Source organism: Zophobas morio, unplaced genomic scaffold (genome assembly GCF_036711695.1).
Source record: "Zophobas morio isolate AGI-343-1 ecotype UQ-CSIRO unplaced genomic scaffold, CSIRO_AGI_Zmor_V1 ptg000007l, whole genome shotgun sequence".
In the NCBI taxonomy this organism is placed as follows: domain Eukaryota; kingdom Metazoa; phylum Arthropoda; class Insecta; order Coleoptera; family Tenebrionidae; genus Zophobas; species Zophobas morio.
Window position 1 is genome coordinate 965,784 of NW_026972112.1, and position 25,518 is coordinate 991,301.

Sequence of the window (25,518 nt, forward strand, 5' to 3'; positions counted from 1 at the left end):
GAATGTACCTTATCTTCACTTAACATATCATCAAAACGAAATTGTTTTGCCATTTCGTGTACCGATAATGATTATAACTGCTCTACTGACGAGTGCAATAATTATTTTAAGAATTTTTTTATTGCAGTTGCAAACTAAACGCGACGTTTTAGTGTAACACTTGCTTTGGTGCGATGAAGATCTGCTTCGTTTTTTTCTTCGCACTGGTGTTCCTAGAGGTAGTAGTGTATTCATTCATTTTGTTCTTATATTATCGTATTTTTAGATTGTTGTAGGTAATGACGAGAAGGAACGGTTGGAAAAAATATTTCTGAGTTGTGCCAGACAAATAACAGAGAAGTACCCATATCTGCGTAGACACGTGTTAATTAGTTGGTACGGTGCTATGATTGTGTGTTTAACCGCGAACGATATTCGCGTAATGCCCGAGGGTTACACGGTAGAAGAGAATAAGGATCTTCAGTTTGATCGTGCTAATGTGTAGAAATGCAAATATATTTTTTTTTAATTAATTAATAAATGATACTAATGTTTTAAACCACAGATATGACGCTATACATTTGACGTACAAAATTTTGAGATGACGTCATCAATTTTTTGAATTGAACATTGAAATGACTCATAAAAGTTCACTTTTTCTCTACATTTTCTTTCATGTGTTACTTCCTGTAATTATATAATGATTAAAAATACTGCAAACTTATTTCTGTGAACAGTAATGACCATTTAATAACCATAAAACATTTAATTGACGCAATGCTGTAAAACAATGACCAGTAAATTACAAATTGCGAGGAAAGTTTGCTTTGTAGTAATGCGTGCGCTCTTTTTTATTACCCGTTTTATGGTAGATATAAAATAAAAAATGTACGCATATATGGCAATAAATAAACAAATATATTCGGTTTTAATAAGCCTTCAATTTTTTCCTCATCAAGAGTCAATATTTAGCGCGGGTTTTAGCTTCACACTTACTCTCGGATAAACGCTTTTTTACGTCACATTTGGGTTTTCTCGGTTTCATCTGTACCGAACCCGCCCAATTTTCCCATTCAAGGCTAATTGTCATTTCGTTGACAGCATTTCGGCCCCAACACACTGACATTGGTAGAAAATTGCTTAATAATCGTCGTTATGTAATTGGAACGAGTGCTTATGTTTAATATCTTCACGAGATTAAACGTAAAAATCCCCTATCAGGATGGCGGCCGGATCGGTCCAGTGAAAGGTCCCAAAGTGGCCCGGGCCGTGGGGGCCACACCTCCACTTCGACTATATAAGCTTGTGCACCACCCAAGCTCAACCAGAAACTCAACGATCAAAGCAAACATGGCATTCAAAGTGAGTAGTGTGTGCAGTGTAGCTCAGAGTGCCTGAAAGCCACATTTTCAAAAGTGCCGTTTCAGGGCACTCGAGTTGTGCCAACATCTTGCCAAAAAATTGAATTTGTTTTGCATTCTTTTCTTATACAGACCACTTCGGTTCCTTTTCAGTTGGCCAGTTTGGATTAATTGCAAATCAAATTTTTTCCAAAAATTGCCAAATTGGTGCCGTTTTTTTTTAAAACTGTTTGCTACCTTGTTTCAGCTTGTTGTCTTCGCCGCCTTCGTGGCCGTCGCCCGCGCCGGCGCTCCCCTCGGCTACGCTAGCTACGCCGCTCCCGCTGTCGGCTACGCCGCTCCCGCCGTCGGCTACGCCCACGCCGCCCCCGCCGTCTCCTACGCCCACGCCGCTCCCGCCGTCTCCTACGCCGCCGCTCCCGCCGTCTCCTACGCCGCTCCCGCCATCGCCAAGTACGCCGCTGCCCCCGTGGCCTACGCCGCTCCCGCCATTGCCAAAGTCGCCGCTCCCGTAGCCTACGCCGCCCCCGTCGCTAAGGCCGTCGTCGCCGAAGCCTACGCCCCCGCCCACTACGACTTCGGCTACGCCGTCTCCGACCCCCACACCGGCGACAGCAAATCCCAGCAGGAATCTCGTCGTGGAGACGTCGTCCAAGGCAGCTACTCCTTGGTGGATCCCGATGGCACCAAGCGTACCGTTGAGTACACCGCCGACCCCCACAATGGTTTCAACGCCGTCGTCCACAGGGAAGGTCTCGCCGTCAAGGCCGTAGCCCCCGTCGCCAAGGTCGCCGCCCCCGTCGCCTACGCCGCCCCCATCGCTAAGGTCGCCGCTCCCGTGGCCTACGCCGCTCCCGTAGCTCACGCCGCCTACGCCGCTCCCGTGGCTCACGCCGCCTATGCCGCCCCCGCCTACGCCAAGGTGGCCGCCGCTCCTGCCTTCGCCGCCTATGCCGCCCCCGCCGTCGCCAAGTACGCCGCTCCCGCTCTCTCCTACGCCGCTCACGCTCCAGCTTACTACCACTAAGTGGTAGTAGTGAATGCCCTAGGTTGTTGATCGTTGCGTGTGAATAAATGTATAATTTATTTTTGTAGATAGGCCCCAGGTGCCACAATAAATAATTTTATTACAATTATCAGATTTTTATTTAATTATTGGAGTAATGAAATCGTTTTTTCATCAATCTGTGGTAATGAAATCTCGAAATCGATGAAGATGTTGCATTGACACATAAATATTAACAGATGGATTAGAACGTTTACCAAATTAATCACTTTAGTTTCAAAATTTTTGATCTTTGCAGAAATGTTAAATTCCTGCGAAGATGAAATCTTAATCCATAAATTACGGGGTTTGGGTGATTTTGTCATTGGATTCTGATCAAACTTCGCAATTAAAGTGATTCACCGTTTCCTCTGATATTTAGAGTGTGGAAATAATTATTATAAACATTGTCGGTTGAGACTTGGTATTTTATTGTGTGATTGAGTTTCATCCAGCTTCGTAACATTTTGTCTTATGCTTTTTTAATAGATGATAAATCGCCATAACGGTGAATGGTTACAAGACACTAAGCATTAGTGTTTTATAACACCACACAAATCAAAGTCATTTTTATTAGGAATAAATGTCTGGAAGTTTTTGCTATCGGTGGAATAAAAAACGCGGGACAGTTATGAAGGCGGATTACGTTTTTACGTGCAATGATTATAATCTTAATGACATTTCTAAACACAGCATTTGAAAACAGTTATTGAGTGCGAAGACACGGAGAAATTTTCATCTCGACTAAAAGTTGTTTTAGATTTGTGCATTCGGTGGGAATCAAAGATATATTATAGTTTGAATTTGCAAATAAAAGTAGAACAATCGGAAAAATAAAAACAGAAAAGTTTGTGAATATTAAAAAATAATGTCTCAAGACACAATTTGATTTTTTTGTCTTACTTTAAATTTTCATAAATTTCTAAGTACGTATTATTCATGTATCATGTTTGTTTGAAAGCGAAAAACTATTAAAAAAAAGAAAATAATATATCACCAAAAAATAATAATGGTAACTAGTAAATTAGTCGATGAAAAGTGCAACAAAATAATGAAATAATTAAAAAGCTATTTTATAAAAATATATGTACCAAATAGTTTTTAATTTCGTAATTGTTTGTATAATGGTCTAATTAGTACTAATTAGTATTAATTTCCTTTTAAATTTTGAAATATTCAAATTTCATAGGCCATGCCTAAAAGCGACATTGGTATATGTATCTTTCAATACGCGCTTGTATTTGTGGTTGCCTACGATATTTTATAATTTTTTAAATAATTTGTTTTCCATTAAATTTTTACATTTAACTACTTTTATATATTATTTTAACAACAAATTTTCTATTTTCTTCAATGTTGGTCTTCTTCTTTCTTTCGATGTTTTGTTTCTGAAATTGACTATTTTAAACTTCACCCCATAAATAAAATACAGGCAAATAAAAAAAATAACACTCACAACAACAATAGAACTTCCGTCGTCCCTGTGGTACAAGTCAAAAAAAAAAGTTCCGGCTACAATTGCTAAGGAGGGAGAAGGGGAAGAAGAATAAAAAGTTTAGTTTTGTTGTGATACCTCTTATAACCAGACTAAGGTTCATCAAATCCATTAAGTTTCTTGAAGATTCTTTCAAAAACAAAATACTAACACCACCAAGATTTTTACAAATTTCTAGAAGATTCTTTTTTTTAAATCGCTTCACTATAATGATATAAAAGCGTCTGAAATATATTTTTTAATTTAACAGAGTTTCTAGCGAGTTTTCCCATTTGAAAATGTTTTGGTCAACTTTATTTCGAAAAGGACGCGCATGTCAATTCTTATACGTGCAGTGTAAAAATTGTTAAAACTTTATCTATGAAAAAAAAAATCAAGGAAGGAGTGTTTCGATTTTTTTAGTGTTATTAAGTTGTTAGAAAAAAAAATGTCATTTAAACAATTTTTTTTTCGCTAGGTGTAAATCATTCTTGATTTAATCAATAATATTATAGGTCATAAGAGCAGGGGAGAATGGGACCTGCTGAAGCACTGCGGGAAAAATTTATACAGGTGCCTGAAAGGCCGAAATTATACTTCATTTAAAAATATAAAAATTTGGACCCTTTAGGATCTGGTTTTTGAAGTCGTTTGAAAGAATTTCGAGGGCTCTTCGTGTTTTGTTTTTGAAGTAGCTGAAAGAATCTCGGGGACCTCCTGTAGGTCTTGTTTTTGAAGTAATTTGGCAGAATCTTCGGAACCCCTTATGTTTTGTTTCTGAAGTAGTTTGAAAGAATCTCGCGATCCCTTGTGTTGTGTTTTTGAAGTAATTTAAAAGAATCTCAGGAATCCCTTATGTCTAGTTTTTGAAGTAGTTTGAAAGAATCTCGGGGATCTCCTATGGGTCTTGTTTTTGAAATAATTTGAAAGAATCTCCGGAAACCCTTTTCTTTTATTTCTGAAGCAGTTTGAACTTGGGAATCTCTTATCTTGTTTTCACCATTATTTCAAAAAAATTGGTATCCTGGTGTTACGTTTTTAAAGTATTTTGAAAGAATCTAAGGAATCCGTTCCGTGTGGTTTTTGAAGTACGCACGAAAGAATCTGGCGGATCCCCTGTGGGTTTTGTTTTTGGAGTGTTAAAAGAGTCTTCGAGACGCCTTGTGCTGTATTTTTGAAGTAGTTTCAAAGAATCTCGGGACCCCCTGTGGGTCGTGTTTTTGAAGTAGTTTGAAAAAATCTCGGGAACTCTCTGTGGGTCTTCGTTTCCAAGTAATTTGAAAGTATCTCCGTGACTTCTTGTTTTTTTTTTTTTAATAATTTGAAAGAATCTCCAAAACTTTTTGTGTTGTGTATTTGAAATAGTTTGAAAGAATCTCGGTGTCTGGTTTTTGAAGTAGTTTGAATAAATTTGGAGAACTCTTGTTGATCTCCTATGGGTCTTGTTTTTGAAGTAATTTGAAAGAATCTCTGGGAGCACTTTTCTTTTGTTTCTGAAGCAGTTTGAAATCGGGGATCCTTTATTTTGTTTTTTACGTAATTTAAAGAAACTCGGAAATCCCTTGTATTGCGGTTTTGAATTAGTTTGAAAGAATTTCAGCGATTCCTTGTATCTGGTTCTTGAAGTAGTTTGAAAGAATCTCGCGGATCTCCTGTGGGTCTTGCTTTTGAAGTAATTTGAAAGAATCTTCGGGAACCCTTTTCTTTTGTTTCTGAAATAGTTTGAACTCGTGAATCCCTTTATCTTGATTTACCGTAAATTGAAAGAAGCCCGGGATCCTGGTGTTGCGTTTTTGAAGTATTTTGAAAGAATCTGAGGAATCCCTTCTATCTGGTTTTTGAAGTACGAAAGAATCTCACAGATCCCCTGTGGATGGTGTTTTTAAAGTAATTTAAAAGAGTTTTGTAGGCTCCTTGTGCTGTATTTTTGAAGTAGTTTCAAAGAATCTCGGACCCCTGTGGGTCTCGTTTTTGAAGTAATTCGAAAGAATCTCTGGGAATACTTTTCTTTTGTTTTTGAAGTATTTGGAACTCGGGAGTATCTTAATTTTGTTTTTACCGTAATTTGAAAGAAACCCGAGATCCTGATGTTGCGTTTTTGAAGTATTTTGATAGAATGTGAGCAATCCCTTCTGTCTGGTTTTTGAAGTACGAAATAATCTGGCGGATCCCCTGTGGGTTTTGTTTTTGAAGTAATTTGATAGAATTTCGAGGAACCCTTATGTCTGGTTCTTGAAGTAGTTTGAAAGAATCTCAGGGATCACTTGTGTCTGGTTTTTTAAGTAGTTTGAAAGAATCTCGGAAACCCCCTGAGGGTCTTGTTTTTGAAGTAAAGTATCTCCGGAGACCTTTTTTTTAATAATTTGAAAGAATCTCGAGGACGCCTTGTGATATGTTTTTGAAGTAGGTTGAAAGAATTTTGGGGACCACTTTTATTTTGTTTTTAGAGTAATTTGAAAGAATCTTGGCGACTGTTTGTGTTATTTTTTTAAGTAGTTTGAAAGAGTCACGGGGATCCCTTGTGGCTGGTTTTTGAAGTAGTTTGACGAAATTTCGACGATTCTTTATGTTTTGTTTTTGAAGTAGATGAAAGAATCTCGGGGATTCTCTGTGGGTATTGTTTTTGAAGTAATTTGAAAGAATCTTCGGGACGCCTTTCGTTTTGTTTCTGAAGTAGTTTGAACTCAGGGATCACTTATTTTGTTTTTAACGTAATTTGAAAAAACTCCGAGATCCCTTTTATTGCGTTTAAAGTAGTTTGAAAGAATTTCAGGATCCCTTGTGTCTGGTTTTTGAAATAGTTTGGAAGAATCTCGGGGACCTCTTGTGTTGTGTTTTTGAAGTAGTTCGAAAGTAGCTTGGGGATTCCTTGTGTTTGGTTGTTGAAGTAGTTTGAAAGAATCTCGGGGACCACTTTTATTTTGTTTTTAGAGTAATTTGAAAGAATCGTGGCGACTGTTTGTGTTATGTTTTTGAAGTAGTTTGAAAGAATCACGGGAATCCCTTGTGGCTGGTCTTTGAAGTAGTTGAAGAAATTTCGAGGATTCTTTGTTTTGTTTTTGAAGTAGATGAAAGAATCTCGGGGATTTTCTGTGGGTATTGTTTTTGAAGTAATTTGAAAGTATCTCCGGGACGCCTTTCGTTTTGTTCCTGAAGTAGTTTGAACTCAGGGATCCCTTATTTTGTTTTTAACGTAATTTGAAAAAACTCCGAGATCCCTTTTATTGCGTTTTAGAAGTAGTTTGAAAGAATTTCAGGGATCCCTTGTGTCTGGTTTTTGAAATAGTTTGAAAGAATCTCGGGGAGCTCTTGTGTTGTGTTTTTGAAGTAGTTTGAAAGAATCTCGGGGACCTCATGTGTTGTGTTTTCGAAGAAGTTTGAAAGGATCTTGGGGATTTCTTGTATCTGGTTTTTGAAGTAGTTTGAAAGAATCTCGGGGACCTCATGTGTTGTGTTTTCGAAGAAGTTTGAAAGGATCTTGGGGATTTCTTGTATCTGGTTTTTGAAGTAGTTTGAAAGAATCTCGGGGACCACTTTTATTTTGTTTTTAGAGTAATTTGAAAGAGTCTTGGCGACTGTTTGTGTTATGTTTTTGAAATAGTTTGAAAGAATCACGGGAATCCCTTGTGGCTGGTTTTTGAAGTAGTTTGAATAAATTTCGAGGATTCTTTATGTTTTGTTTTTGAAGTAGATGAAAGAATCTCCGGGACGCCTTTCGTTTTGTTCCTGAAGTAGTTTGAACTCAGGAATCACTTATTTTGTTTTTAACGTGATTTGAAAAAACTCCGAGATCCCTTTTATTGGGTTTTAGAAGTAGTTTGAAAGAATTTCAGGGATCCCTTGTGTCTGGTTTTTGAAATAGTTTGAAAGAATCTCGGGGAGCTCTTGTGTTGTGTTTTTGAAGTAGTTTGAAAGAATCTTGGGGATTTCTAGTGTCTGGTTTTTGAAGTAGTTTGAAAGAATTTCGGGGAGTTCTTGTGTTGTGTTTTTGAATTAGTTTGAAAGAATTTCGGGGACCTCATGTGTTGTGTTTTCGAAGAAGTTTGAAAGGATCTTGGGGATTTCTTGTATCTGGTTTTTGAAGTAATTTGAAAGAATCTCGGGGACCACTTTTTTTTTTCTTTGTGTCTGGTTTTTGAAGTACTTAGTTTGAAAGAAACTCGGGGAGCTCGTGTGTTGTATTTTCGAAGAAGTTTGAAAGGATCTCGCGGAGCCCCTGTGGGTATTCTTTTCGAGGTATTTATAAAAAATCTCGGGGCTCCCTTGTGTTGAGTTTTTGAAGTAGCTTGAAAGAATCTGGGGGATACCTTGTGTCTGGTTTTTGAAGTAAAGTTTGAAAGAATCTCGGTGTCCACGTGTGTTGACTTTTTGAAGAAGGTTAAAAGGATCTCGCGGACCCCCTGTGGGTATTCTTTATGAGGTAATTTGAAAGAATCTCGGAGACCCCTGTGTTGTTGTTTTTGAAGTAATGTGAATGAATTTCGGAGTCCCTTTGAGTGTTTTTAAGTAGTCCAAAAAAGTCTGGAAATTCTGTGATCTGGGATGTCTTGTCCTTGAAGTATTTTGAAAGAGTCTGTTTAATTATGGGAACACCGAATACCCATCTATCAAGATAAGAATAACAATAAATTTTCACGTTTGTTAGAAAAATATTGGATTTTATTGGCCAGAAATATATCGGTCAGAACAATATAAATAATAATACAGAGCAATTTCATTACTAAGGCTCTACTGGCACCAGTTCCAAATACTCGTACACAGTGGGTATAATTAAACAGCGATTTATTTCGTGACAACCTCAGCTGACGTCATCAACTTTTTAGCCGGAATAAATCGCCAATTTTTCGTCGCGTTCTTCCGCCGCAGTGCGAATTTAAAAGGAATCATCTCCGCAGTCTCGGAGATTGTCCAGCTAGTAAATTTCCGACACACAAGCGAAAACAACCAGCTATCACTCAGGAAGTGGAGCGAAAAAATTCTAGAACTGCAATTAATGAGCCTGCACACTCATACCGAGTAGCATTCACTTGAAAAAAGCATTTTTACAAAATTACGTAAACTGATGAACTTTACGTTTGTCCAAACCGCTATTTGTAATAACTGGATTAATAGTCCACTCGCCTCTTACGAAACCCAACGCACTCAGCAAGTTCACGATTAAATCCACACGTCTCCGAGACGTAAAAAGTCCACGCTAAATTAGAAAATTTCAAAACTCTGCCACACACGTCAACAATTAAAATTCCGCGAATAATCAGATTTATAATCCCATTTCGCCACATCCGATCGAATCTCGAGTAATGGCAACTAGCGGAATAATTAATTTATTATAATCGGAAACGTTACAAAACTGCATGCACATAACCTGACCTTTCAGCCAGTTAATTACGTAAGGTCGTTTTAATTGATACACTTTTCAAACCTGAAGTGTATCGTTTTGAAAAGAATGCTCGCCGGCGACTCGTTTTACAAGAATACATAGTACAGTCTTCTGGTTTGGGATCATAACGCACTGGAGGAGTAGTGGACACACCTACCCTAGAATTTTGTATAAAAATTGATACAGGGATCTGAGGAGGCACAGTCGAACAGAAGAAGCAAGTGAACAACATGGCATTCAAAGTAAGTGCCGTTGTATACAGTGTGAGCGAAAAGTGGCGTCGAAAAGTGTTCGTTTAGTGTGTCGATTATTGATTATCAATAATTATGACAAAAAAAAAATTGATATTGTTTGTTGATCATGCATTCAACTGATTTCGAAAAAGTTCTTTGTGTATCCGTCAATAATCGACATTGTTATTATTTATTTGACGTTGACGCATCTGATTTCTGTTGATAACATTGATAATCTTTTCCAGTTCGTCGTTTTCTCCGCCCTCTTGGCCTTAGCCCGTGCCGGCGCCCCTTTGGGCTACGCCGCCGCCCCCGCTCTCTCCTACGCCGCTCCAGCAGTCGCCTCCTACGCCGCTCCCGCCATAGCCTCCTATGCCGCTCCCGCCATCGCCTCCTACGCCGCTCCCGCCATAGCCTCCTATGCCGCTCCCGCAGTGACCTCTTACGCATCCCCCGGAATCACCTACGCAGCTAAAGCAGTAGCTCCAGTCAGCTATGCCGCCCCCGCCGTCACGTACGCCGCCCCCATCGCCAAAGCCGTCGCCCCTGTGGCCTATGCCGCCCCCGTCGCTAAAGCCGTCGTAGCTGAACCCTTCGCCCCAGCTCACTACGATTTCGGCTACGGAGTCAACGACCCTCACACCGGTGACAGCAAGACCCAGCAGGAATCTCGCCGTGGGGATGTCGTCCAGGGAAGTTACTCCGTTGTGGATCCTGATGGTACCAGACGTGTTGTGCAATACGCTGCTGATCCCCACAATGGTTTCAACGCTGTTGTCCACAAGGAACCTCTTCATGTTAAGGCTGTAGCTCCTGTTGCCGCTCCTGTAGCGTACGCCGCTCCTGCTGTGGCCAAGGTTGCCGCTCCGGTTGCCGCCTATGCGGCTCCTGCTGTTGCCAGTTATGCGGCTCCTGCTGTCGCCAGTTATGCCGCTCCTGCGATTGCCAGTTATGCCGCTCCTGCTGTAGGGTTGGGATATGCAGGGTATGGAGGGTATGCTGGAGGGTATGCTGGGGGGTACTCTAAGGCCATTTTTTAAAGTGTGAATGTGATAGCGTTGTGTGAATGACGTCTAAATTTTTTTAGGCGGGAATATGCCATGTAATTTGAGTATTTTTTTTTTTGTACAAATAGCTCAAATAAATATTTTTTAAACTAATTTATTGTTGTTTGATTATTATTTGGTAACGATTTACTAGATTATCCGATCTAAGAAAATATAACAACCACAGAAACTTCAAAGACTTAAAAATGGAATAAAAAACAGTTTAAGAATCCAATTTGGAATATTTATAACACTTGCTTGCTTCATGTAATTCGAAAAAAAAGAGAACAGGATGTGGACCAAAGACCAACCTGAAACAATAAAATTGTCAATACAGTCCTTGGAGCAATTTTTTTATTTCTGAAAGATTTCAACATTTTTTCGCCTTTCATTATAGATGATGTAAAGAGATCTGGTCTAACCTTAAACAATACAGTTTGAAAGAGTAACTGATCGTAGAAAATTTTAAGAATTCTTTTTTCTACCTTCAACCGTTTGGACCTTTATTTTTCGTCCTTTATATTTTTTTATATATATTATCTTCAATTGATCTTACTACTAAAGAAATAGACAAAGTTAAAACTAATCAAACACAGTTTTATAAAAACTTATATAAATTATCTGAATGTTTTCTTCCAAAATTGATCATAACCTTAAAAACAATTATTCTGTTTAGTTTGAAGGTGAAACTGTTACCTAAGTGTCTTGTTTGTGAAAAAAATTGAAAGAATCTCTTGAATTTAGTACCTTTTCAAGAATTTGAGAGAGTTTTAGGGTCCCTGATGTTTTGTCTTTACAGAAGTTGAAACAGTCTCGGAGTCCCCTAGTCTTTTGTTCTTGAAAAAAGTTGAGAGAATCTCGGGGCTTCTAAGTCCTTTTTTAAAGAATTTGAAAGTATCTCGGTGTACCTGATGTTTTGTTTTTTAGAGAAATTGAAACAATCTCAGGATCCCTAGTGATATTTTTTAACGAATTTGAAAGAATTTTGGATCCCCAAGTGTCTTGTTTGTGAAAAAATTGAAAGAATCTCTCGAATATAAGGCCTTTTTTAAGACTTTGAGAGAATCTCGGAGTCCCCTAGTGTTTTGTTCCTGAAAAAAGTTGAGAGAATCTTGGGGCTTTTTGCTTTTTTTTTAGAATTTCAAAGAATCTCCGTTTTGTTAAAAAAAGTTGAAAGAATTTCGGGGGTCCCTTGTGCTTTTTTTGAGAATTTCAAAGAATACCGTGGTCTTGGAGATTCTCTAATGTTTCGTTCCTAAAAAAAGTTGAAAGAATCTCGGAGGTCCCTAGTGTTCTATTTTTAGAATTTGAAGAATTTGAGGTTGCTTAGTGTTTTGTTTTTGAAAAAAGTTGAAAAAATCTCGAGGATCTCTAGTGCTTTTTCAAAGAATTTGAAGGAATCCCCTTGTCCTTGATGTTTTATTTTTTATAGAATTTGAATGTCTTGGGGTCCTCTAATGTCCTGTTCCTGAAATAAGTTAAAAAAATCTGGGGGTCCCTAGTGCTTTCTTCTGAATTTGAAAAAATTTCGAATTCCCTTTTGTTTTTGAAAGAAGTTGAAAGAATTAGGCGATTTCCTAGTATTTTGTTGCTGAAAAAAGTTGAAAGATTTTCGGAGGTCCCTAGAGCTTTTTTTAAAGAATTTCAAAGAATCTCGGGAGATCCTAGTGCTTTTTTCAGAATTTGAAAAAATGTCGATGTTCCTTTTATTTTTGAAAGAAGTTGAAAGAATCTCGGGGGTCTCAAGTGGTTCTTTCTACAATTTGAAAGAATTCGGGATTCCTTGGTGTTTTGTTTTTAAAAAGTTGCTTTATTTTTTTTTATAGAAGTTGAAAGAGTTTTGGGTGTCCTCTAATGTCATGCTCCTGAAGAAAGTTAAAAAAATGTCGAAAGTCCCTAGTGCTTTTTCCAGAATTTGAAAAAATTTCGAAGTCCCTTTTGTTTTTGAAAAAAGTTTAAAGAATCTAGGGTCCTCTAGTGTTTTGTTCCTGAAAAAAGTTGATAGAATTTCGGGGGTCCCTAGTCGTTTTTTTAAGAATTTGAAAGAATCTCGTGGGCTCTCAGTGCTTTTTTCAGAATTTGAAAAAATTTCGAGGTCCCTTTTGTTTTTGAAAGAAGTTGAAAGAATTTGGGGATATCCTAATATTTTGTTGCTGAAAAAAGTTGAAAGAATTTCGGAGGTCCCTAGAGCTTTTTTTAAAGAATTTGAAAGAATCTCGGGAGATCCTAGTGCTTTTTTCAGAATTTGAAAAAATTTCGATGTTCCTTTTATTTTTGAAAAAAGTTGAAAGAATCTCGGGGGTCTCTAGTGGTTCTTTTTAGAATTTGAAAGAATTCGGGATTCCTTGGTGTTTTGTTTTTAAAAAGTTGAAGGAATCTCGAGGATCTCTAGTGCTTTTTTAAAGAATTTGAAAAAATCTCGTGGTCCTTGATTCTTTATTTTTTATATATAAAAGATGAAAGAGTCTTGGGTGTCCGATAATGTCATGTTCCTGAAGAAAGTTAAAACAATGTCGAGGGTCTCTAGTGCTTTTTCCAGAATTTGAAAAAATTTCGAAGTCCCTTTTGTTTTTGAAACAAGTTGAAAGAATCTGGGGTCCTCTTGTGTTTTGTTCCTGAAAAAAGTTGAAAGAATTTCCGGGGTTCCTAGTCGTTTTTTTTTAAGAGTTTGAAAGAATCTCGTGGGGTCCTAGTGCTTTTTTCAGAATTTGAAAAAATTTCGAGGTCCCTTTTGTTTTTGAATGAAGTTGAAAGAATTTGGGAATCTCCTAGTATTTTGTTGCTGAAAAAATTTGAAAGAATCTCGGAGGTCCCTAGAGCTTTTTTTAAAGAATTTGGAAGAATTTCGGGAGATCCTACTGATTTTTTCAGAATTTGAAAAAATTTCGAGGTCCCTTTTATTTTTGATAGAAGTTGAGAGAATCTCGGGGGTCTCAACTGGTTCTTTCTAGAATTTGAAAGAATCCGGGATTCCTTGGTGTTTTGTTTTTAAAAAGTTGAAGATATCTCGAGGATCTCTAGTGCTTTTTCAAAGAATTTGAAAAAATCCCGTGGTCCTTGGTGCTTTATTTTTTATAGAAGTTGAAAGAGTCTTGGGTGTCCTCTAATGTCATGTTCCTGAAAAATTTAAAAGAATGTCGAGGGTTCCTAGTGCTTTTTCCAGAATTTGAAAAAATTTCGATGTCCCTTTTGTTTTTGAAAGAAATTGAAAGAATCTGGGGTCCTCTAGTGTTTTGTTTCTGAAAAAAGTTGAAAGAATTTCGGGGTCCCTTTCGTCGTTTCTTTTAAGAATTTAAAAGAATCTCGTGGGCTCCTAGTGCTTTTTCCAGAATCTGAAAAAATTTCTAGGTCCCTTTGTTTTTGAAAGAAGTTGAAAGAATTTGGGGATTTCCTAGTATTTTGTTGCTGAAAAAGGTTGAAAGAATTTCGGAGGTCCCTAGAGCTTTTTTTAAAGAATTTGAAAGAATCTCCGGAGATCCTAGTGCTTGTTTCAGAATTTGAAAAATGTCGAGGTCCCTTTTATTTTTGAAAGAAGTTGAAAAAATCTCGGGGGTCTCAACTGATTCTTTCTAGAATTTGAAAGAATCCGGGATTCCTTGGTGTTTTGTTTTTAAAAAGTTGAAAGTATCTCGAGGATCTCTAATGCTTTTTCAAAGAATTTGAAAAAATCCCGTGGTCCTTGGTGCTTTATTTTTAATAGAAGTTGAAAGAGTCTTTCTTGGGTGTCCTCTAATGTCATGTTCCTGAAGAAAGTTAAAAGAATGTCGAAGGTCCCTAGTGCTTTTTCCAGAATTTGAAAAAATTTCGAGGTCCCTTTTGTTTTTGAAAAAAGTTGAAAGAATCTGGGGTCCTCTAGTGTTTTGTTTTTGAAAAAAGTTGATAGAATTTCGGGGGTCCCTAGTCGTTTTCTTTTAAGAATTTGAAAGAATCTAGTGGGCTCTTAGTGCTTTTTTCAGAATTTGAAAAAATTTCGAGGTCCCTTTTGTTTTTGAAAGAAGTTGAAAGAATTTGGGGATTTCCTAGTATTTTGTTGCTGAAAGAAGTTGAAAGAATTTCGGAGGTCCCTAGAATTTTTTTAAAGAATTTGAAAAAATCTCGGGAGATCCTAGTGCTTTTTTCAGAATTTGAAAAAATTTCGATGTTTCTTTTATTTTTGAAAAAAGTTGAAAGAATCTCGGGGGTCTCTAGTGGTTCTTTTTAGAATTTGAAAGAATTCGGGATTCCTTGGTGTTTTGTTTTTAAAAAGTTGAAGGAATCTCGAGGATCTCTAGTGCTTTTTTAAAGAATTTGAAAAAATCTCGTGGTCCTTGATTCTTTATTTTTTATATATAAAAGTTGAAAGAGTCTTGGGTGTCCGATAATGTCATGTTCCTGAAGAAAGTTAAAACAATGTCGAGGGTCTCTAGTGCTTTTTCCAGAATTTGAAAAAATTTCGAAGTCCCTTTTGTTTTTGAAAAAGGTTGAAAGAATCTGGGGCCTCTAGTGTTTTGTTCTTGAAAAAAGTTGAAAGAATTTCGGGGCTCCCTAGTCGTTTTTTTTTTTTAAGAATTTGAAAGAATCTCGTGGGTTCCTAGTGCTTTTTTCAGAATTTGAAAAAATTTCGAGGTCCCTTTTGTTTTTGAATGAAGTTGAAAGAATTTGGGAATCTCCTAGTATTTTGTTGCTGAAAAAATTTGAAAGAATCTCGGAGGTCCCTAGAGCTTTTTTTAAAAAATTTGAAAGAATCTCGGGAGATCGTAGTGTTTTTTTCAGAATTTGAAAAAAATTCGAGGTCCCTTTTGTTTTTGAAAGAAGTTGAAAGAATTTGGGGATATCCTAATATTTTGTTGCTGAAAAAAGTTGAAAAAATTTCGGAGGTCCCTAGAGCTTTTTTTAAAGAATTTGAAAGAATCTCGGGAGATCCTAGTGCTTTTTTCAGAATTTGAAAAAATGTCGATGTTCCTTTTATTTTTGAAAGAAGTTGAAAGAATCTCGGTGGTCTCTAGTGGTTCTTTTTAGAATTTGAAAGAATTCGGGATTCCTTGGTGTTTTGTTTTTAAAAAGTTGAAGGAATCTCGAGGATCTCTAGTGCTTTTTTAAAGAATTTGAAAAAATCTCGTGGTCCTTGGTTCTTTATTTTTATATATAGAAGTTGAAAGAGTCTTGGGTGTCCTATAATGTCATGTTCCTGAAGAAAGTTAAAACAATGTCGAGGGTCTCTAGTGCTTTTTCCAGAATTTGAAAAAATTTCGAAGTCCCTTTTGTTTTTGAAAAAGATTGAAAGAATCTGGGGCCTCTAGTGTTTTGTTCTTGAAAAAAGTTGAAAAAATTTCGGGGGTCTCTAGTCGTTTTTTTTAAGAATTTGAAAGAATCTCGTGGGCTCCTAGTGCTTTTTTCCGAATTTGAAAAAATTTTGAGGTCCCTTTTGTTTTTGAAAGAAGTTGAAAGAATTTGGAGATTTCCTAGTATTTTGTTGCTGAAAAAAGTTGAAAGAAGTTCGGAGGTCCCTACAGCTTTTTTTAAAGAATTTGAAAGAATTTCGGGAGATCCTACTGATTTTTTCAGAATTTGAAAAAATTTCGAGGTCCCTTTTATTTTTGATAGAAGTTGAGAGAATCTCGGGGGTCTCAACTGGTTCTTTCTAGAATTTGAAAGAATCCGGGATTCCTTGGTGTTTTGTTTTTAAAAAGTTGAAGATATCTCGAGGATCTCTAGTGCTTTTTCAAAGAATTTGAAAAAATCCCGTGGTCCTTGGTGCTTTATTTTTTATAGAAGTTGAAAGAGTCTTGGGTGTCCTCTAATGTCATGTTCCTGAAAAATTTAAAAGAATGTCGAGGGTTCCTAGTGCTTTTTCCAGAATTTGAAAAAATTTCGATGTCCCTTTTGTTTTTGAAAGAAATTGAAAGAATCTGGGGTCCTCTAGTGTTTTGTTTCTGAAAAAAGTTGAAAGAATTTCGGGGTCCCTTTCGTCGTTTCTTTTAAGAATTTAAAAGAATCTCGTGGGCTCCTAGTGCTTTTTCCAGAATCTGAAAAAATTTCTAGGTCCCTTTGTTTTTGAAAGAAGTTGAAAGAATTTGGGGATTTCCTAGTATTTTGTTGCTGAAAAAGGTTGAAAGAATTTCGGAGGTCCCTAGAGCTTTTTTTAAAGAATTTGAAAGAATCTCGGAAGATCCTAGTGCTTTTTTCAGAATGTGGAAAAATTTCGAGGTCCTTTTATTTTTGAAAGAAGTTGAAAGAATCTCGGGGGTCTCAACTGATTCTTTCTAGAATTTGAAAGAATTCGGGATTCCCTAGTGTTTTGTTTTTAAAAAGTTGAAAGAATCTCGTGGATCTCTAGTGCTTTTTCAAAGAATTTGAAAAAATCCCGTGGTCCTTGGTTCTTTATTTTTTATAGAAGTTGAAAGAGTCTTTCTTGGGTGTCCTCTAATGTCATGTTCCTGAAGAAAGTTAAAAGAATGTCGAGGGCTCCTATTGCTTTTTTCAGAATTTGAAAGAATTTCGGGAGTCCCTAGTCGTTTTTTTTTTTAAATTTCAAAGAATTCTGGATTCCCTGGTGTTTTGTTTTTGAAAAAAATTGACAGAATCTCTGGGGGCTCTATTGCTTTTTTCAGAATTTGAAAAAATGTGGGGATCCCTTTTGTTTTTAAAAGAAGTTGAAATAATCTAGGTATCCCCTAGTATTTTATTTCTGAAAAAAGTTGAAAAAATCTCGTGGTTCTTGGTGTTTAGTTGGAAGTACTTAGTTTTTTTTTATAATATTACAAAAAGAAAAAATAAATTCGCAGAGTTAAATTTTATAATTTATCTAAGAAACTGAACTTGATTTTTGGCTGTTTTTAATGGGTATTAGGAGACATCTCAACGCAAGCTCCACTTTGAAATATTTTTAAAATAACAGTTAAATTTTTTTCTGAAATTTTTTAATAAATGTGATGCAAAAATTGTGTCTTAAAAAAATGGGATCAGGACATGGACAAAGATCAACTTGAAATAATAAAATTGTCAATACAATGCTTCGAGCAAATTTTTTATTTCTGGGATATTTCAACATTTGCGCCTTTCATTTTAGATGATGTAAAGAGATTTGGTATTACCTTAAATAATACAGCTTGAAAGAGTATGATAGTCCTCCTATTCATAGAGATGTAAGCTCAAATAGTAGAAGAATGCAGTAGCTGCGGTATACTTTGTTTATTTGTTTTACACAAAAATGTAGCCAACTCTGGCTTTGACAAGGACCGAGTTTCAGTACTTATCTATTTTGATTTTTTGTTGACGACAAGATGTTTTTTTAGTTTAAAGAAATTGTTAAAATGAGACGAGATTTTGATAAACGCAATATAGCCTGATATCATATTAAAGTGGTAATTATTATTTGAATATTTTTGGATGAATATATGGTGAAAAAGCTTTCAGAAAAGTTCACACAATTTTGGAGTCACATATACCGAAAAAAACAGGAATCCTAATTTTAATCACTGCGAAACCTCATTATTAATGCGTAGCTGTATAAAAAATTTATGAGAACGTATCTAATTTAAAATCAGAATTTTGTACTAATAAAATTGAATTAAAAAAAATTGTAGACAGTTTAAAATTGACAAAATTTTATTAGTCTCAGACGTACTCTGATATAACTTTTCCATTAAATACAAGTTTAAGTATTAGGGTCATTAACTTTTTTTTTTCATTTTGAAACATCAGTGGGCGAATGCTTTAAATTTTTGCGGAAAGTACACTTAATTTACAAAACTTGAGCCTTTTTGTTAAAATTTTGTCAATTTTGACCACTTCACAAGCATTTCCATATACAGTAATCGATTTTTTACTGTCCCATACCAGACCTTCATTACAAGACGCTATCACAGATAAAATCTACGCTATGCCAAATTAACATAAACATTACTTAATGAAAAAAAGAGAAAGTAATATTTAAACGAGTCCGAATACAATAACAAAATAAGAACGCATTTTACGAAATTTTTAAAGGTTATCACAATAGTAGGAAAAAATGCAAACCTCGCACAAAAAATGCTCGAATTTAACTAGTTTTACAAGAATACAGTTTTCTGGTTTAGGCTTACAGCATCAGTAGGAGTCGACCACACCTCCTTTTCAGTGCGTATAAAAATTGACAAGTGTCGGGACAAATCAGACTCGAAACAAAGAACAGAGCAACAACATGGCATTCAAAGTAAGTACAAAATAACACAAAAATAATTAACAAAAAAAATTGTACAGACAATTTTATAATAATTGCGATTTTCCAGTACATCGTCTTCGCCACTCTCTTGACCTTCGCCCACGCTGGCGCCCCCTTGGGCTACGCCGCCGCCCCCATCTCCTACGCCGCCGCCCCAGCGCTCTCCTACCACGCTCCCGCCGTAGCCTCGTATCACGCTCCCGCCGTAGCCTCCTATGCCGCCCCCGCCGTTGCCGCATACCACGCTCCCGCCGTCGCCGCCTACGCCGCTCCCGTTGCCAAAGCCGTAGTTGCTGAGCCCTTCGCCCCCGCCCACTACGATTTCGCCTACGGTGTCAACGATCCTCATACTGGTGACAGCAAAACCCAGCATGAATCTCGTCGTGGAGATGTTGTCCAGGGAAGTTACTCCTTGGTGGACCCTGATGGTACCAGACGTACTGTCGAGTATGCCGCCGATCCCCATAACGGTTTCAATGCTGTTGTGCACAAGGAACCTCTTCACGTTAAGGCTGTAGCTCCCGTTGCCGCTCCTGTAGCGTATGCCGCTCCTGCTGTCGCCAGTTATGCCGCTCCTGCGATCGCCAGCTACGCTGCTCCCGCTGTAGGAGTAGGATATGCCGGTGGATTGGGATATGCCGGTGGGTTGGGATATGCCGGTGGATTGGGATATGCTGGTGGATTTGGATATTCCAAGGGCTTCTATTGAGGGAGTGTGTAGATTTATGAGTTTTTTATAGTCAAGTGTGTGTTGCTGCCTGTTTTTTGGCGGTTTGTGATTGTTGAATATTTTTTGTAAATATTTAAATAAACACAATTTATAAAAAAAATGCGTTTTAATTATATATTAAGGCCTACTTTGTTTTAAACAAGAGCAAAAATTTGTCATAATTTTTCGAAAACGAACAAAAAGCCTATTGTTAACTTAAAAAAAATGGTCGAAGGTTATGTCGACGGAACTTCCCTCGCTCTTGAAGTGCACCCCGTTTCTTTGAAAAACTAGAACTTTTTTTTTGCGATTTCTGTTTTCTGATAACCTGATAAAGTAAAAACTAGTGGCGTAAGGAATAATACTACCCCAGTTTATTTGACTTGAGTATTTCAGTTCTTCAATTTTTCTGTTCTTTTGCTTTTTCAGTTTTTCGATTTGCAATTTTTTGAGCTTGCAAGTTTAAATTGTTCGGTTTTTCAATTTTCCAAATCTTGAATTTTTCAATTTTTAGATTTTGCAATTTTTCTAATCTTTAATTTTTCATTTCTTTAAATTTTTGGTTTTGGTTTTTTTTTTCTTTATTTTTACAATTTTTACATTTTTCAATGTTCCGATTTCATATTCCTTTTTTTCCAATTTTTCGTTTCTTCAATTATTAGATTTTAAGAACTTTTTCATTTATTCGATTTTTTAATATTTCGATTTTTAATTTTTAAATTTTTCAACTCTTTAATTTTTCATTTCTTTAAATTTTTGGTTTCGTTTTTTTATATTCTTTATTCTTACAATTTCTACATTTTTCAATGTTCCGATTTTATATTCTTTGCTTTTCCAATTTTTCGTTTCTTCAATTTTTCGATTTGCAATTTTTCAGTTTGTTTATTTCCTCAATTTTACGATATGCAATCTTCGAGTTGTAATAAATTTTTCAGTTTTCCGATTTTCCAACATTTGGATAATTTAGTTTTTACATTTTGCAATTTTTCATTTCTTCAATTTTTCGATTTTTCAGCTTCTATATTTTAAAATTTTTCGTTTTTCAATTTAAAATTTTTCAGTTCATCGATTCTTCAATTTTTGATTTTCCAATTTTTCTAGGTTTTACTTTAAATATGTATATAACAATAATTATAATTTTTTAAAATTTCACGACTTTAGAATTTTTTCATTTTTCAATTATTAGAATTTAAAACATTAAAACATTTTCATTTATTCGATTTTTTGATATTTCAATTTTTAATTTTTCAATTTTTCTATTCTCTAATTTTTCATTTCTTTAAATTCTTCTTTTTTTATTTTCTTTATTTTTACAATTTTTACATTTTTCAATATTCCGATTTCATATTCCTTTTTTTACAATTTTTCGTTTCTTCAACTTTTCGATTTGTAATTTTTATTTTTTTTTATTTCCTCCATTTTACGATATGCAATTTTCGAGCTGTAAAAAATGTTTCAGTTTTCCGATTTTACAACTTTTGGATAATTCAGTTTATAGATTTTGCAATTTTTCACATCTTCAATTTTTCGATTTGCAGTTTTTCGTTTCGGTTTTTCAATGTTCTGATTTTGTAAGTTTTCTTTCTGTAATGTGAAATTTTCGAATTTTTTATTTTTCAATTTTTCGATTTGAAATGTTTTTTTGCAATTTTGCGGTTTTTCGACTTCTGTATTTTTAAATTTTTCCTTTTTTCAATTTAAAGTTTTTCAGTTCATCGATTTTTCAATTTTTGATTTGCAATTTTTCTAGGTTTTACTTTAAATATGTATGTATCTAATAACAATTATAATTTTTTAAATCTTAGGATTTCAGAATTTTTCCATTTTTCAATTACTCCTATTAGATTTTAAAACTTTCTCATTTATTCGATTTTTTAATTTTTCAATTTTTAATTTTTCAATTTTTGTATTCTCTAATTTTTCATTTCTTTAAATTTGTGATTTCGGTTCTTTTATTTTCTTTATTTTTACAATTTTTACATTTTTCAATGTTCCGATTTCATATTCTTTTTTTTCCAATTTTTCGTTCCTTCAATTTTTCGATTTTCAATTTTTCATTTTTTTTATTTCCTCAATTTTACGATATGTTGCAATCTTCGAGTTGTAATAAATTTTGCAGTTTTCCGATTTTCCAACTTTTAGATAATTCAGTTTATAGATTTTGCAATTTTTCATTTCGTCAATTTTTCGTTTCGGGTTTTTAATGTTCTGTTTTTCTAATTTTTCTTTCTGTAATGTGAAATTTTCCAATTTCTGGATTTTTCAATTTTTCGATTCGAAAATTTTTTTGCAATTTTGTGGTTTTTCGACTTCTATTTTTTTAAATTATTCGTTTTTTCAATTTAAAGTTTTTCAGTTGATCGATTTTTCAATTTTTGATTTACAATTTTTCTAGGTTTTACTTTAAATATGTATCTAATAATAATTATAATTTTTTAAATCTTAGGATTTTGAAATTTTTCCATTTTTCAATTACTCCTATTAGATTTTAAAACTTTTTCATTTATTCGATTTTGTAATTTTTCAATTTTTAATTTTTCAATTTTTCTATTCTCCAATTTTTCATTTCTTTAAATTTTTGATTTCGGTTTTTTATTTTCTTTATTTTTATTATTTTTACATTTTTAAATGTTCCGATTTCATTTTTTTTCCAATTTTTCGTTTCTTCAATTTTTCGATTTGCAATTTTTAATTTTTTTCTTATTTCCTCAATTTTTCGATATGCAATTTTCGAGTTGTAATAAATTTTTCAGTTTTCCGATTTTCCAACTTTTGGATAATTCAGTTTTTAGATTTTGCAATTTTTCATTTCTTCAATTTTTCGTTTTGGTTTTTCAGTGTTCTGATTTTCCAATTTTTCGTTCTGCAATATGAAATTTTCGAATTTCTGGACTTTTCAATTTTTCGGTTTGGATTTTTTTTTTTGGAATTTTTGCGCTTTTCGACTTCTGTATTTTTAAATTTTTCGTTTTTTCAATTTAAAGTTTTTCAGTTCATCGATTTTTCAATTTTTGATTTGCAATTTTTCTAGGTTTTACTTTAAATACCTATGTATCTAATAATAATTATAATTTTTTAAATCTTAGGATTTTATAATTTTTCCATTTTTCAATTACTCCTATTAGATTTTAAAGCTTTTTCATTTATTCGATTTTTTAATTTTTCAGTTTTTCCATTCTCTAATTTTTCATTTCTTTAAATTTTTGATTTCGGTTTTTTTATTTCCTTTATTTTTACAATTTTTACATTTTTCAGTGTTCCGATTTCATATTCTTTTTTTACAATTTTTCGTTTCTTCAATTTTTCGATTTGCAATTTTATTTTTTTTTATTTCCTCAATTTTACGATATGCAATTTTTGAGTTGTAATAAATTTTTCAGGTTTCCGATTGTCCAACTTTTGGATAATACAGTTTTTAGATTTTGCAATTTTTCATTTCTTCAATTTTTCGATTTGCAGTTTTCGTTTCGGTTTTTCAATGTTCTGATTTTATAATTTTCTTTCTGTAATGTGAAATTTTCCAATTTTTGGATTTTTCAGTTTTACGATTTGCAAATTTTGGGTTTTCAATTTTGCGATTTTTCAAGTTCTATATTTTTAAATTTTTCGGGTTTTGAATTTAAAATTTTTCCGTCCATCGATTTTTCAATTTTTGATTTGCAATTTTTCCAGATTTTACTTTAAATATGTATCTATTAATAATTATAATTTTTTAAATTTTACGATTTTAGAATTTTTCAACTCTTCAATATTTGATTTTAAAACTTTTTCATTTATTCGACTTTTCGATATTTCGATTTTCTAATTTTTCTACCTGCAATGTAAAATTTTCCAATTTTTGGATTTTTCACTTTTATGATTTTTCAACTTCTATACTTTAAAGTTTTTTTTTTCAATTTTTCGATTTCTAATTTTTCAATTTATTGATATTTAATTTTCCAATGTTTCGATCTTTCAGTGTTATAGTTATTCGACTTCCAATTTTGACAGTTCTATAATTTTTCGATTTTCCAATTTTTGGCTTTTCCAATTTTTCGATTCTTTATTTCTTCTTTCCAATATTTCGATTCATTATTTTTTCGATTTTAAGTTTCTGGCCTTTTCGATTTTTCAATGTTTCGATTTTTCGCTTCTTCAGTTATTCGATTTGAAATTTTTTGATTTTCCAGTTTTTCGATTTTGCAATTTTTCGAATCAAAAAATGCAAAAAATCTAAAATCAAAAATAAAAAACCAAAAAGTATAAAATGAAAACTCAGAAAAATCTAAAAAGTGGAAATTAAAAACTTGAAAAATTGAGATACTAAAAAATGAAAAACTTGAAAAACCGAAAAATTGAAGATTTAAGAAATTGGAAAATCATAAATTTGAAGAATTGAATAAACGAAAAATAGTAAAATCGAAAGAAATATTGAAAAATAAAGGAAATAAAAAAAAACAAAAATTGTGACAGAAAAATCAAAAAATGAAAAATTGCAAATCGGGAAATTGAAGAAACGAAACACCGAAAAATTTGGAAGTCCAGAAATTAAAAAATTGACAAAATTAAAGGGGTACTAACAAAAAATTATTAAACCGAAATATTGAAAAATGGAAAAACGACAAATTGTGATATTAAAAAATTGGTCGAAGGTAAAATAAATCCAGATTTTTCGAAAAATTATAGGGTTTGATTTAATTTTTTTATGATAACCCTTATAAGTTAAAATAATCGTTTCTTCAGTTCTTGGATTTGCAACTTTTTCAATATTTTGGTTCTTCATTTTTTTCAATTTTTTAGTTTTTCGATTTTTCAACTTTTCGTTTCAAAAAATGGAAAAACTGCAAAGTAGTAAAATTGAAAAATCAAAAATGAAAAAACGAAAAAGAATAAAATTAAAACTTAAAAAAATCTAAAAATTTATATAATTTTGATTTTTTTTTCAAAAATTTGGAAATCCGGACAGACAGGCGAAAACGGAGGATCTATTTTTTCGTAATCTAGAGGTCATGATTAATCCAGTTCCATAGCTTAAGCTCCGAGAGTAAAATATAAGAAAATTTAAAAATCAAGTATTAATAAATTGGTTTATATAAAAATTAAAAGTATATTAATATACTAATAAATACCAAAATAATTAAGATTATGCTAAAATTGACCAACTAGCTAAATCCACTAGTGCAAATTTTCACAAAAACATACCATAAATATTCAAATATGTCATAACTACCATCCACGTACAATTCCAACACGCCTATAGATAACAAAAAAATGTAACATTATAGCTATAATTGAAAATCGATTACACCAAATCGCCTCAACAAATAAAACCTCATTAATAACCACTCATATCATATTCCACAATCGATTGACCCAACGTACCATCGTCAGACAACACAATTAAACCATAATGACGGAAAATCCACACGGAAGAACTATATAAAGCTCCGCTTTTTTACCAGCAACCAGAATCACCAGCGTCTTCAACAATGAAACTCATAGTAAGCAACCACTATAATTACCAACACCCATTTTACTTTGTTTCCTAGATTCTAGTGTGCCTGGCTTTCGCCGCCGCCAACGCCGGCATCCTCGGCCGCGTCAGCTTCGAAGAGCACCACGAACTCCTCCCCCTTGACGAACACCACGACGAAGGCGGCGACGATGGACAGTACCATGAGATGCACGGTGACGAAAGCGGCGAGGATGGTAGCTACCGTGTTATCGAGGGCGTGGATGATGGTAGCTACCACGGAGACCACTCCACTGAAGGCGGCGATGATGGTACTTACCATGAAGAGTTACCAACCGGAGACGATGGTTCCTACAAGGAGTTGACGGTAAGCGAGGGAGACGATGGACTGTACCATGAGGAAAAGCACGAGGAGGGTGATGATGGTACCTATCACGAAGATGACGCGCATAGAGAAGTTCGCGAGAGTGGCGATGATGGACAGTACCACGAGTTGGTCAACCCCATTCGACTGGTACCTGTGCCATTGAAACCAGAGTATGTTCTGCCGTACGATGGAGGGTTGTACCCTCATCATCTGCCATACAATGGAGGGTTGTACCCTCATCATCTGCCATACAGCGGGTTATCTCACTTTTACCCATATGGCCCTGGTTA

The 25,518-nt window shown here is 34.5% G+C and overlaps 2 protein-coding genes across 2 annotated transcripts; both read left to right on the plus strand.

Annotated features, from left to right (window-relative positions):
- Positions 1 to 1,146: 1,146 nt before the first annotated feature.
- Positions 1,147 to 10,553, plus strand: LOC135124662 (calphotin-like). The gene is made up of 4 exons (XM_064049895.1): positions 1,147 to 1,341; positions 1,588 to 2,365; positions 9,438 to 9,481; positions 9,718 to 10,553. The coding sequence occupies exons 1-4, from the start codon at positions 1,156 to 1,158 to the stop codon at positions 10,510 to 10,512; spliced, it is 1,803 nt and encodes a 600-aa protein (XP_063905965.1). The 5' UTR covers positions 1,147 to 1,155; the 3' UTR covers positions 10,513 to 10,553.
- Positions 10,554 to 18,677: 8,124 nt separating this feature from the next.
- LOC135124179 (cuticle protein 7-like) lies at positions 18,678 to 19,409 on the plus strand. The gene is made up of 2 exons (XM_064049072.1): positions 18,678 to 18,691; positions 18,768 to 19,409. Exons 1-2 carry the CDS (start codon positions 18,680 to 18,682, stop codon positions 19,407 to 19,409), a joined length of 654 nt encoding a protein of 217 aa, XP_063905142.1. The 5' UTR covers positions 18,678 to 18,679.
- The last annotated feature ends 6,109 nt before the right edge of the window (positions 19,410 to 25,518 follow it).

What these genes read in the sequence shown, in the direction of transcription:
- LOC135124662 (XM_064049895.1), top strand. Translation starts at nt 1,156, where the DNA reads ATGTTTAATATCTTCACGAGATTAAACGTAAAAATCCCCTATCAGGAT. An exon ending in CGCTCCAGCTTACTACCACT is followed by an intron (nt 2,366 to 9,437) that starts AAGTGGTAGTAG and finishes GGATCTGAGGAG; the next exon opens with GCACAGTCGAACAGAAGAAG. An exon ending in TGAACAACATGGCATTCAAA is followed by an intron (nt 9,482 to 9,717) that starts GTAAGTGCCGTT and finishes AATCTTTTCCAG; the next exon opens with TTCGTCGTTTTCTCCGCCCT.